The sequence below is a fragment of the Pangasianodon hypophthalmus genome, chromosome 7 (assembly GCF_027358585.1).
Source record: "Pangasianodon hypophthalmus isolate fPanHyp1 chromosome 7, fPanHyp1.pri, whole genome shotgun sequence".
In the NCBI taxonomy this organism is placed as follows: domain Eukaryota; kingdom Metazoa; phylum Chordata; class Actinopteri; order Siluriformes; family Pangasiidae; genus Pangasianodon; species Pangasianodon hypophthalmus.
This window is the reverse complement of record NC_069716.1, coordinates 24,363,525-24,377,428: the sequence shown is the minus strand read 5'-3', so window position 1 is coordinate 24,377,428 and position 13,904 is coordinate 24,363,525. Positions and strand designations below refer to the sequence as shown.

The following is a 13,904-nucleotide window of genomic DNA, read 5'->3' as shown; positions in this document are numbered from 1 at the left end:
ACAGCATGTAGTGCACCACTGGGGTAGGGAGGAGAATACAATTTAGGACGCAGTCTTTTTGTTCCTTGACACTTCGAGGACTTTATAATTTTGTTATTTTTAATTATTTATTTGGTTTCAGAGTTATTTGGCTGTTTAAAGGCATGAGCTCCGGGTTACTGAGGCTGAGGCTGCAGCTCCGTCCTGCTCGGCTAGTGTCCTGTCAGGGAGCGTGGAGAAAACATTATTCTGCTCAGGTAAGAGCTGTGTGTGTGTGTGTGTGTGTGTGTGTGTGCGCGCGTCATATCAGATACATAATAACCTACTACTGAATATATGGAGGCCAGAGGAGCAGGACATTATTATTATTATTATTATTATTATTATTATTATTATTATTATTATTATTAGCAGTTTGAGCAGTTTTAGATGTACTTTTGTTGACCTGTGTTAATATCATTAACCAGGGTTGCCAGGTTTACATCACAAACACCACACAGAAGACCTGAACCTAGTCCAGCAAATCTGGACACTGGAAAAGAGAGACAAGTGTTTATTCTTTTTCTCAAGCTTTGCATGGGAAACAAGTGTTTCACACTTATTTAATAATCCCCCTTTCCCTCTCACAAACGTTGTGTTCAATATACCATACAATAGTCATGGTTGAGTATATCAGACACACTGTCAGCACTTACACTTTGCCTTTTATGTGCAAGTATATTAGATTTCATTCAGATTATTTGCTATAAAACAAGATCTTGGTAGCCATGTAGTAGTTTTTAATCTAGCCCACCCTGGCAACCCTGCAGTCCTCTGCTCTTCCCCTGAACATGGGGCAGAATAAGTCGTGCCCCAGTGGGCGTCTGTCGCACTTGTTGCAGTTTCCATTTTTGACCACTTGGTGCATTAATAACTCTAAGGAGCTAAATAGGGCAGTGAGCGTGCTGCTTCACGATTTCCCAGCATCTAGAAATGTGACCAAATCAATGGAACATCGGCTTATATCTGTCAAATAGCAGCATTTTTAAAAGTTGTTAATCACTCAAAAGAGGTAAATATTATTACAACACAATTTAAAATGCATGGAGATGTGAATGAGGACTAAAATTTGTTGAATGGCTCTGTCTCGCCTGCTCCTACGGATGAGCCGCCACTGATGCGAGCCCTAAAGATGAAAAACTTTCCAATATAAATAGAAGTCTAACCCCTAATTTCTGGCAATAAAACACCCAAAACAGCATACAGTCTTGTTATTCGCTTATGAGCTTATTCATTGAATTTAATTTTATTCGTATAGCACTTTTAACAACAGACATTTTCACAAAGCAACTTGATTGAAATCCGTGTGTAGATGCAGAGGTGACAATGGCAAGGAAAAACTCCCTGAGATAACATGAGGTAGAAACCTTGAGAAGTACCAGACTCAAAAGGGAAACTATACACTTCCTGGTAATGGGATAATAAGTCAGTACACTTTTATAGTTGTATACTATAAAGTCAAAGCAATACAAGTGTGTTAAAAGGAGGTTCACTATGAGCATCATAGTCTTTATGATTACAGCAGCAGTTCTTATGTACAAATCTGAGCACACATTACTGGTACCAGAGTTACCAGTTTAGGTAAATCTACCTTGTAGCTACACGCATTGGCTATTTGTGAGGTGTGAATACACCTGGATGGCACACCAGTCCATTGCTGAGCACACATTTACACCTAGGGGCAATTTAGTGTAATCAGTCCACCTTCATGCATGTTTTTGGGAGGTGGGAGGAATCCTGAGAACCTGCAAAAAATCTACACAGACACGTGGAGAACATGCAAAACTCCACACATACAGTAACTCGAGCTCAGAATCAAACCGGGTCCATGGAGCTGTGAGATGGCAATGCTTCCCACTGCTCCACTGTGCCACCCTGAACCATCACTGAGTAGATATTATTTTGGAGCCAGACCTTTCTTAGCTCAGCAGTGACACTGAGTGTATCAGGCACAGCAGATTAAATTTAACAGTCAGTGAAAATGCACCTATATTTGAAATGTATTTTAAAGGCATTGTGTTTTTTTTTAAACCGTTCTCATTGCTTGTATTTTGGTATTGGAAAACAACATCATGTGAGTACACAGGAGTACAGAAACAAATGAGAACACACAGTGAGAAGCACCTTGCAACACTGAATATACATGACCACAGCTGGCCCCACATGTGTTTTTTTGTTTCCTTGCCTATAGAGTGGAGCTCTCGAGCGGGCCATAGCTGCTTTCCGCTCGGTCGGCGGTGATGACGGCGTGTCTGTGGGTTTAGCAGTGCGAGAGCAGCACGGGAGAGATGAGTCAGTGCACAGGTGAGACAGAGAAGTTCATGCTACCACTGAATCTCCTTTCACAATAGATAAAGGTCCTGTTGAAAAAAATGGCAAAAAATTGGCTTCCATGTGTAGTAGTAATAAGACATGTGACTGGACAAGTGTTATAATCTTATACAATTTTATAACATGTACCTTTTTACCTTGATTTATTCCAATTAGACATTCAGAATGACCTGGATGAATGAAAGAAAACCAAAGACAAGTGCATTAATTATAGTCCACTATTGGCATGTGCTAATCTTTGGTTGGTCATGTCTGAAATTTAGCATTGTTCATCATTTAATATTTATACCACGAAACTACTATTAACATGTTATATGGTAATGTATTAGGATGGAAGTGACAAGAACTTTAACTTGCTTCCTCCACATTCATCTTTTACTGTCAGTTACATTTGGTACTTTTACTGTGTTTATTGTTTGGTGTGAATAATCTTTGTTATTTCTACCTTGTTTATTGTTTGACATGGGTCATTCTTGTTCTTTCTACCTTGTATCTACCTTGTATAACAGTATTTCATTGTGCTGTGTCAGATGTCGCCCCCCAGATGTTGTAGTGTTCCCCCGGTGTGTGGAGGAGGTCAGTGCTCTGGCCAAAATCTGCCACCATCACCGATTACCCATCATCCCCTTTGGCACGGGAACGGGTCTGGAAGGAGGAGTAGGTGCTGTGAAGGTGAGTGTGAGAGTCTGTTGTGAGCATCATTTCTCACCTCCTGATAACATTACAGTGTTCAGCTACACAGTGGAGTTTTGTTCATGTTTCTAAAATCACTGTAAGTTTTACAGAGTAGTCCAGATTAAGTTTACTGCATATGATATTTGGCAAAGAAACATTACCTAAGCTTATATTACATTTTTAATTATTCAGTTTTTGAGTGAAACATTATGTGTTGCAGGGTGGTGTGTGTTTCAGTCTCAGGAAGATGGACCAGGTGCTGGATTTGCACCCGGAGGACTTTGACGTGACCGTGGAGCCTGGCGTCACACGCAAAGCACTTAACTCCTACCTGCGCGACACAGGCCTGTGGTTCCCCGTGGGTGAGATTCTCTATAATACTAACTGAGTTTATAGACAGATCTTCGTCATCAATGGTTCGGTGCAGGATGTGAGGCTGTGCTCTGTGATGACTGTGGCGGTTCCATGACTGAGCAGGATGTCAATCAGTACAGACGAGCCTTTAGTGTGTTAGGTCTGTGTGTTTGTGTGTATCAACAGACCCTGGTGCTGATGCGTCTCTTTGTGGCATGGCTGCCACCAGTGCGTCAGGCACTAACGCTGTGCGCTACGGTACCATGCGCGAGAACGTCCTTAATCTAGAGGTGGTGCTGGCGGATGGGACAATCATACACACGGCAGGCAAGGGGCGACGGTCAAGGTATAACACACACCCTGCATCTCAACCTTACTAATGATATTAATAATAAGCAATAAACAAACTTAGTTCAAAAAGCTACAAAACGAACCCTGTGAAGTGAGAAATAAAGAATTCTATCCTTGATTCATTCTCATCCTCACTGTAATAACTTGTTTGTAGAAAGACAGTGGCAGGCTATAACTTGACGAACCTGTTTGTGGGCTCTGAGGGGACGTTGGGGATCCTGACCAAAGCCACGCTCCGGCTGTATGGCATTCCGGAGGGCATGGTGTCAGCCATCTGCTCCTTCCCCTCAGTTCAGGCAGCCGTGGACAGCACGGTGCAGGTGCTGCAGGCTGGAGTGCCCATCGCTCGCATCGGTGGGTGAGCAGTAAGGACCACAGCGAGTCCACACAGCACCATCCAGAATAATAGTTTTCAGTGTTGCATTTTGCTAGGACATGGTTAAAATTTTTTTGTCTGTAAAAGTGTTTTGTCTTTTAAAAGGCACGGTGTCATATTACAGAGTTCCTGGACGATGTGATGATCAGTGCCTGTAACCACTTCAGCTCTCTGTCCTACCCAGTCCTGCCGACGCTGTTCCTCGAGTTCCATGGCAGCTCCAGGAGTCTGGAGGAGCAGGTGTCTGTCACAGGTGTGTGTGTGTGTGTGTGTGTGTGTTTTGCCAAAGAACATTTGACTGATGTAGCAGAGTTAAAATTGCATGAAACTTTACATACATACTGGCTTTTGCCAAAATCTAAAAGTGCTACATAAAAATCTTAAAATAATATAAATTTAAAGTTAGTATATTAATTAAAGTGTTTAGAATAAGGCACCATGCATGAAATAATGAATAGCAAGAAGGATAAGAAGGGAAATTCAATAATCTAATTACGCTATGAGTAACTTTTCCTAGTAGCATAACCTGTAAATTACATAACCTATCATCTGATTATATTTGTTAACTTGCCAGAATTGTGAAGAAATGGATGACTAGCAGTGATTATTCATCTGTTTTGTCATGGATCATTAAGCCTAGGCTGCAATCTAGTTTGAGACCAAAAGGCAAAATTCTAGACCAAGAAAAATAATAATTCCAAGATCAAGGCCATGTTATATGGTTTCAAACTCTGTACTGTACTCTAATTGTTTTCAGTTCAAATTGTTATATGTAGTATTGTCTGAATAAACTGTAATGTTTCATATACAGTTGAGGCCAAGGGTTTACATAGTTTTTCACAACTTTATACTTTTCACATTACCATACATTTCTAGATGCCAGTTAGAGCATCTACTTTCAGTTCAGAATTTTAAAACATTAGATGAGACACAGATTTATTTCAGCTTTAATTCACTATATCAGAATTCCAGTGGGTCAAATGTTTCAGATAAAGCAAAAAAATCTAACAGTTTGGCCATAATTATCAGTGCTATGTACGGAGAAAAAAGGGTGAGGCTTTTAATCTGAAGTACTGTGAAGCATGGAGGTGGCAGCATCATCTTCAGAGAATAGATGGCATCATGAGGAAGGAGGATTACTGAAGCAAAACCTCAAGACATCAGCCAGAAAGTTAAAACTTGGTTGCAACTGGGTCTTGTGAAAGTGAAAGTATTGGAGTGGCTATCACAAAGCCCTGACCTGAATCCCATAGAATATTTGTGGAGTGAACTAAAAAAACATGTCATAGCAAGTCCCACAAACCTGACAGTGTTACACCAGTTCTGTCAGGAGGAATGGGCAAAAACTCCAGTAAAGTATTGTGAGAAGCTTGTGGAAGGCAATCCCAAGCGTTTGATTCAAGTTCCAAATACTAACCAAGTGTATGTTAACCCACTGAAAATCTGATATAGTAAATAAAAGCTGAAATAAATGTGTCTCTTAGCTATTATTATGAAATGATCACTTATGAAAATAAAGTAGATACTCTACTTAACACAGGAAATGTATGGTAACATGAATTGTGTGGAGTTGTGAAAAATTGAGTTTGATTCTTTGGCCTAGGTGTAAGTAAACTTTTGGCCTCACTGGATTTTAAAACATCACCACTATTATGGATGACCACATAAGCTTTTCTCATAATTATTAAAAGTTCTCAAACGCAGATTTTTCAGTTTCCAGTTCTAATGTCCAGATGGCTAGCAAAGCTGAAGCAGAGCCCAGTTTGAGTCGATAAAATAGTACTTAGCAAACTGGCTTGATAAATGCAGCTCACTTTGCTATATTCCCTTTGTGCATTTTAAAATGTAAATCTTTTAAACCTGTAAGACATTTTTATTCAGGAAAGCTTGTTATTAAATATTAATTATTACTTTTTAATAGCTTTTTTCTGTTTGAAGTGTATTTTAAAGGCATTTCTGGCATACTAATTAGTATCAAGAAGGACTAGACTTGTTGGAAGGCCGTTGTTGTTGAGTTCTATTTGTTAATCATTTTAGCATGTTAACATTTACACAATATAACCAAAAGTATGTGGACACCTGACCATCACACCCATGTGTGCTTGTTGAACATCCCATTCTAGATTTAGTTCCTTTTTGCTGTTATAATAACCTCCACTCTTCTGGGAAGGCTTTCCATTAGATTTTGGAGCATGGTTGTGAGGAATTGTGTCCATTCAACTACAAGAGCATTAGTGAGGTCAGGCACTGATGTGGTGAGACCTGGGGTGCAGTCGGTGTTCCAGTTCATCATTGTCATGCTGGAACATGGGCCTCTTAGTTCCTGTGAAGGGAAATTGTAATGCTGCAGCATACAGAGACATTCTATACAATTGTGTGCTTCCAAGAACCACATATGGGTGTGATGGTCCAAGTGTCCACAAACTTTTGGTCATATAGTGTGTAATCTAATGAAAAGTGCATTATAAACAAGCAAACAAGTAGTAATAATAATAGTAATAATAATAATAATAATGCTTCCATAATAATAAAATTGTATGTGTGTGTCCAGAGGAGATCACGCGGGAGAACGGTGGCTCGGACTTCACCTGGGCTGAGGATGAGGAGACACGTTCACAGCTATGGAAAGCTCGACATGATGCCTGGTACGCCGCACTGGCACTGCGACCGGGCTGCAAGGTAAGGACACGCGCACGCGTACGCGCACACACACACACACACACACACACACACACACACACACACACACACACAAAACTGCTGTTCCAGAAAACATAAAAAAAAAAAAACGTTTTCTTTCTTTCTGTTTCTCTACATTGTTCTGTCTCTCTGTTTGTCAAGGAATGCGACTGATCAGATTTGTGTTTGTGTGTTAAAGTTTTAAAACAAAGAAAACAGAAATAGTGAGACTGTGTGTATGTGTGTGTGTTTTAACAAAAACTGCAGCTTTTATTTAAAAGATAGTCAAAAGTAAGAGTCAAAAAGTTTCCTTTTGACAAATAAAAAAATGCTGTATGGTATAAAGAGAAACACAATAAAGGGTAATAAAAGAAAATAACTGATGCTGCAGTAAGTGTGTGTTCCAGTCTCTCCATCACTGTGTTTGGCTGCAGCTCGTTTGATCATTCATCTTCATTTGAAAACAAAAAAAAAAAAATTAATTAAAGTGGGAATGGATGGAAACATAGCTCATGGTGGCTCAAACCCAAAACAGACCAGTGTATAAGCCTGATTATGTGATGGAGCTCCCTTCTCTGTTTCTCTCATTTGCTGTGCAGGCGTACTCCACGGACGTGTGTGTGCCAATCTCCCGTCTGCCTCAGGTCATAGTGGAAACCAAAGACGATCTAATCAGAAACAATCTTACAGGTATACACAAATTCGCTGTGTCAAAAATGCAAGACTTCCAAATGCAAGTTGGAGTACAAATGTGACATTAAGATTAAATAATGTGATGAAATAAAGTGTAAAGTTAGCTACATTTTCTGTAACATTTCTGTAGGTCACATAGCGTCAGTGTGCTCTCTTCAGCTGAATGTGTTCATTTACAATGGATATAAAAAGTACACACCTACACATACACACCCCGGTTAAAATGGCAGGTTTTTGCGATTGGAAAAAACCCCAAGATAATCATGTCTGAATTTTTTTCCACCCTCAATGTGAAATTACAACGTATAAAAATTAAGTGAAAATCAATCAGAAACATTTTAGGGAAAAATACATTTTCCAATGTTTCTGTCATCTGCTGCTTTTTTTTTTCCTTGGCTGATCTGTTCAATGTCTGGTTGTTAGTACAACAGTGGTTTCTTTCTTTTTCAGGACATTTTAAATTGTTGTATTGGTTATAGCCAACACTTGTGCAACCAAGATTTTTCCCTCTTTTCTCAGCTTCAAAATGCCTTGCTTTTCTCCCATAGATAGCTCTCTGGTCTTCATGTTGGTTTATCCTTTTTTAACAACAAATGTAGGTTTCACAGGCGAAACTCAGGGCTCAAACCAAGAGTAGACATTCAGAGCTATTAATTGTTTAAACAATCAATCTAACAAGGCAGACGTGGGCAACAAGAAAGACCTGTCAGTCACAGGTTCCAATATTTTTGATCACTTGAAAAATGGGTGGGTTCAGACAAAATGTAGACTACCATGTTCTAAGTTGTTTAACACATCTAGATGTAAATATCAGGAAATGAAAGCTGAAATTCTGATCTATTGTCTCATATTCATCTTTCGATCTCAAACCCAAATGTCTTCAGTGTATAGCAAAAACAAAAGAATTGACCTTGTCATTCCAATACTTTTAGAGGGGACTGTATGTTAAATAAATGTCTCCTAAACAATTAAACTTCACCATATCAACAATTACAAATGTTTTTTAAAATACACTTGTGTGAGGCATATTAGAAATGTGTGTGTGATGATGTTGTGTCAGGTCCGATTGCAGGTCATGTGGGAGATGGGAACTTCCACTGCTTAATGGTGTTAAACCCTGATGACCCTGATGAAGTGCAGAGAGTTCACGAGTTCACAGTTAGACTGGCCAGGTCTGAACATTTCTCTCTGTCTTCCTCTGTCATCTTCCACGTCTATCTTTATGCATATAGCCAGCTCCAAATGTCTGAGTCAACTGGCAAGAACACATTGTATTTGATCAGTTATGAAAGTCTAAATAAAAAAAAACCTAAATGTGGTCAAATTATAGTTTTTCAATACCACAGAATTTCGTTCTTCACTAATGTACGTCTATAAAGTGTGTAGTGGAATTAAATACTATTTCCATCTGAGGAATTTTAGGCAAAAATATTTTGAAATGTTTTCCAGTGTAGAAACACAATTATTGGTAACTACTTACAAACATCAAATACAGGCTAAACCTTTTTCTGTATAACTTCAGCACATACAGTGATGGTTGAAATGGGGAAAAAGCTACAGTGGAAACAGTTTTAATTGCAAAATTAGCACACTTATTTTATGGCTTGCCTTAAGCACATAAGTGTACTTTCATTATTGTCTGAATTAAATATACATATTTGACTCACAATACTTAAGAAATATGACAAAGATGTATAAACAGGTGAGTGATACATAAAGATTTCTCAGCCATAAACAGATTCTTAAATGATAAAAACTGGCTGAATAAAATGTGTATTAAACCTGGTGGACTCTTTCATTCTCATTAACATGGATACTAATTAGTGCTGCTTCCCCCACTCCTCTCACATGTGTGTGTGTGTTTATAGGAGGGCTCTGTCAGTTGACGGGACGTGTACAGGAGAACACGGCGTGGGTTTGGGGAAGAGGGCTCTGCTGCGGGAGGAACTCTGCCCTCTGACCATGGAGGTGATGCAGGGCCTCAAAGCCACACTGGATCCCAAAAACCTCATGAACCCTGGGAAAATCCTGTAGGTGACCTTTGACTTGTGGTCAGAAGCAGAGAGGACAGAACTGCCATGAGAGTACACCACTTCATCTCAAATGCTAGATTACATGTGTAGTGTTCATGTTAGAATGTCACCCATTTTAAGTGTCCTGAACACTAGAATACATGGAAATGGTTCTCGCAAGACTCCTTCACAGATGTTATAGTCAAGTGTTCATACGGTCGTCTTCTCTGTGGCCAAGAGTCTGTGTGTATTACCCATAGTCAAATCAAATATGATGCTGTGAAATGGCATTTGCCGATTGCTGTAAATGGTAGTGAGTCGATTAAGCTTTTAAAGGATTCACGATAAATGGCAATGATTTGGTTTAGCCTTTAAATGATTCCCTTTAAATGATTTGCCATAAGAGGCAGTGAGTCGATTCAGTTTTTAAATGATTCACTGTGAATGGCAGTGAGTCAGTTTAGCATTTACATGATTCACAATGAAAGGCAATGAATCGATTCTGCCTTTAAATAATTCACTATAAACTGCAGTGAGTCGGTTTAGTCTATAAATGTTTTACTATTAATGTCAGTGAATCAATTCACCTTTTAAAAGATTCACTATAAATGACTGAGTCAGTTTAATTTATTACATAATGAAATAAATTGTGACATTAGCACATTTATACATTTATTAAGCATTGTTTAAATTACATTAAATCAGTTTTTAAACTTCTCATTTCAACTGTGTGAATAACCTATGACTGGAACAGTTTGAGAGATGACAGGTGAATTACAGTGACATCATGCACATTTAATATGTTTATGCTTCTAAGCTGTTTTTTTTTTTTTTTTTTTTTGAGAAAGAAATTAGCTTTCCACTATCCATTCATTCAGTTGCTCAGTCTGAATCATCCAGGATAAAGCAATTCAGCTGTCTTCTTACTGCTTTCCTTATAAGACACTTTATCTCAAAAGAGCTTTCTACCTAAGCAGCTCATTACTGAATGGAAGCAGGGATCACTTGAAGCATTTCCAATAACAATATATTTAACCTAGGTTCTAATTTAATTGCAAACATGGAATGAGTCAAAAATGATTTTTAAAAAGGTATTTATTATCTTATTATTGCTTTTATGTTAGATATGAATGCATGAATACAGTCCATGTTGTAAGTGACTGTGTTTTGCATGTTATAAGTAGATCAGTAGATCATATTGTTGCTTATTGGCACTTCTCACTTGGGAAGTATTATTGGAGTTTAAATTATATTCTGAAATCTAATATTGCAGTTCAGTAATTGAAACTTTTAATAGTTACAAGGTTTGTTTGCAGTTAACTCTGAAAGATGCAAATAATGTGACGGGTAAAGTATGTACTGTACAATACACGCCTTCAGTGTTTGGAAACGAAAAGAGATGCATGCAACCTGGTTGCAAAAAAGACCCAAGTCGCCTAGCAACCTGGCGCTAATTTTATAATCTGACTGAAGAATCTATCAATCAAGAATTTTATTTAGTAATCGGCTTGACATTAGGTATAATGTTATCCACTTATTTTTATGGATTACCACTAAATATGGAATTATGAATAAATTATGGAATTACCACTGATACCACAGATCAGTTATTCCTCCTAATTGCCTATAAGCATAACTATTGTCTGTTGGCTTGGAAAGGTGTCCTGTTCGATAGTATACGCTGAAAATGAACTTGTTTATGAAGACTTTTCCGATTCCGACACCCAACAGCACAATACAACATTTTTGAAAACAATTTCTGACTTGCTCTTATCTTAAAAATCACTATAGACTTCCTGTATGTGGCTGACATCACAGTGATGTGTCTCACTCAGGGGTCTATTAACCATTACTGTATACTATATGGCCAAGTTTGTTGACACCTGACCATCACACTCATGTGGTTCTTCCTCAAACTCTTGCCACAAAGTTTAAAGCACACAATTGTATAGAGTGTCTTTGTATGCTATAGCAGTACAATGTACTTTCACTGGAACTAAGAGGCCCAAACCTGTTCCAGCAAGACAATGCCCCTGTGTACAAAGCGAGCTCCATGATGACATGGTTTAGTGGAAGAACTCTGACCTCAACCTCACTGAACACCTTTGGGATGAACTGGATTGCTGACTGCACCCCAGGCCTCTTCATCCAACATCACTGTCTGACCTCACTAATGCTCTTGTAGTTGAATAAACACAAATCCCTACAACCATGCTCTAAAATCTACTGGGAAGAGTGGAGGTTAGTACAACAGCAAAGGGGGGACTAAATGTGGAATGAGATGTTCAAAATTCATGAGTGTTTTGGTCAGGTGTCCACATACTTTTGACCATAACATTAAAACCACTGACAGGTGAAGTGAATAACATTGATTATCTCATTACAGTGGCACCTGTCAAGGGGTAGGATATATTAGGCAGCAAGTGAACATAGAATAGTCAGTTCTTGAAGTTGATGTGTTGGAAGCAGGAAAAATGGGCAAGCATAAGGATCTGAGCAACTTTGACAAGGGCCAAATTGTGATGGCCAGACGGTCAGAGCATCTCCAAAACGGCAGGTCTTGTAGGGTGTTCCCGGGATGCAGTGATTAGTACCTACCAAAAGTGATCCAAGGAAAGACAACTGGTGAACCGGCGACAGGGGCATGGGCACCCAGGGCTCACTGATGCGCATGGGGAGCGAAGGCTAAGAAGAAGGTGGTCTGGTCTGATGAATCACGTTTTCTTTTACATCATATAGATAGCTGGGTGAATATGTGTCACTTACCTGGGGAAGAGATTGCACTAGGATGCACTGGTGGAAGAAGCAAGGCAGAGGCAGTGTGATGCTCTGGGCAATGATCTGCTGGGAAACGTTGGGTCCTGGCATTCATGTGGATGTTACTTTGACATGTACCACCTACCTAAACATTGTTGCAGACCAAGCACTCCCCTTCATGGCAACGGTATTCCCTGATGGCAGTGGCCTCTTTCAGCAGCATAATGCGCCCTGCCACACTGCAAACATTGTTCAGGAATGGTTTGAGGAACATGACAAAGAGTTCAAGATGTTGATTGGCCTCGCTATCTCCACCACCCTTATATTAGGGTTTCTACAGTTGGAATAAAGCTGGTATGGGGACATTATTTTTTTTAATTATTTTTAGATTTTCCCCTGATTTTCTTCCTAATTTAGTCATGGCCAATTACCACGTGTAACACACTCAGAGGGATGTGCTATGCCCCCCACTTCCGCATGCATGAGCTCACAGACGACTGGCTAGTGTCACTGTGATTGATAGGGTAGAGAGTCTATGCCACCCCTCCCTCCCTCCCTGAGAGCCCAGCCAGGTTTGCTCTCGTTGGCTCCCAGACATGGATGGCTGTGGCATCATTGTGATTCTCACCATCTCCAGATGATAGGGTGAACACTTTTCTGTTGCACCACTCAGGAGCCACATGTCAGTGTTATGTTTAATCCTGTGTACACCTAATCATCTTTTGTATACTTTTCGCATTCATCAGGGGTAAAATATGACACCTCGCTTATTCTTTTTAGCACAGCAGTTCTCAATATTTTTCAGTACAAGAGACATGGCCCTGTTCTGATCATGTTACAGCTCATTATGCATGAACATAAGGGTGACCTTGAATTGTGAATGGTTGGCATTTTTTATGTTGAAAACCACGGAACGCGTTGATATCAACAAATAACTTCGTAGCCGAGTTAAATCCCCGTCGGATCCGTACCGTCTCAGCTGAGAGGTCTTGCGTGAAGTCAATGTTATCCAACTTTGTTCCAATTTCTGCTCGAAGCGATTTCAGTTTGTTTAAAACTTCGGCTAAGCTATCCATTTGATTAGCTTCCACTTCACTCGGTACACTTGTTTTTACTGCAGTCTTACGCCCTCGAGTAAAGATTTCACACTGTTTAGTTACGGGAGGTTTTGACATATCAATGCCGATGTTGTGTTAAATGATTCGCAGCATATATCAAGGGTTTTTATATTAAATTGTGCACGTTTACTCAGAGCCTCTCCATTAAGCTGCCATCCTGGTCCTGGCCACGTGACCCCCCCCCCCCGGTTGGCATTTTTTAAAATAAACATCTGTTTTTAAACCACACTTGAAAGATCAGATAGTAGAGATTAGTAGAGATCAAACAACTTTTTCTGAGATTTTTCTGCAGCCCCATTGGGAAAATGGAAAAATGTATATTAAAGTTTTCTCTATAGAGATCAGTGGCTAGGCGTATTGGCCCATTTTCTCTCATTTGAGAAAATTAGGTCATTTGTGAATCTTCTCTCAGGATGGCAATCTTGACTTACTGTACAACCACAAATATGGCCCCTCTTTTTTCTCTCCTCATGTGGGTGAGTTGTTAAATGTGTACTAATATGTCTTCATTTGGACTGTCTGCAATTTCCTGCTTCATAA

At 39.4% G+C, this 13,904-nt stretch overlaps 1 protein-coding gene across 1 annotated transcript; it reads left to right on the top strand.

Annotated features, from left to right (window-relative positions):
* Positions 1-11,429, top strand: ldhd (lactate dehydrogenase D). The gene is made up of 11 exons (XM_034305968.2): positions 1-236; positions 2,210-2,322; positions 2,880-3,021; positions 3,245-3,386; positions 3,565-3,724; positions 3,884-4,083; positions 4,230-4,358; positions 6,657-6,784; positions 7,384-7,474; positions 8,538-8,649; positions 9,346-11,429. The coding sequence occupies exons 1-11, from the start codon at positions 144-146 to the stop codon at positions 9,509-9,511; spliced, it is 1,476 nt and encodes a 491-aa protein (XP_034161859.2). The 5' UTR covers positions 1-143; the 3' UTR covers positions 9,512-11,429.
* Positions 11,430-13,904: the final 2,475 nt, after the last annotated feature.

Bases quoted from the DNA above. Each gene is read 5' to 3' on its own strand.
- ldhd (XM_034305968.2), top strand. From the start codon at position 144: ATGAGCTCCGGGTTACTGAGGCTGAGGCTGCAGCTCCGTCCTGCTCGG. The intron at 3,022-3,244 runs GTGAGTGTGAGA...TATGTGTTGCAG, and splicing joins GAGGAGTAGGTGCTGTGAAG to GGTGGTGTGTGTTTCAGTCT. The intron at 8,650-9,345 runs GTCTGAACATTT...GTGTGTTTATAG, and splicing joins TTCACAGTTAGACTGGCCAG to GAGGGCTCTGTCAGTTGACG.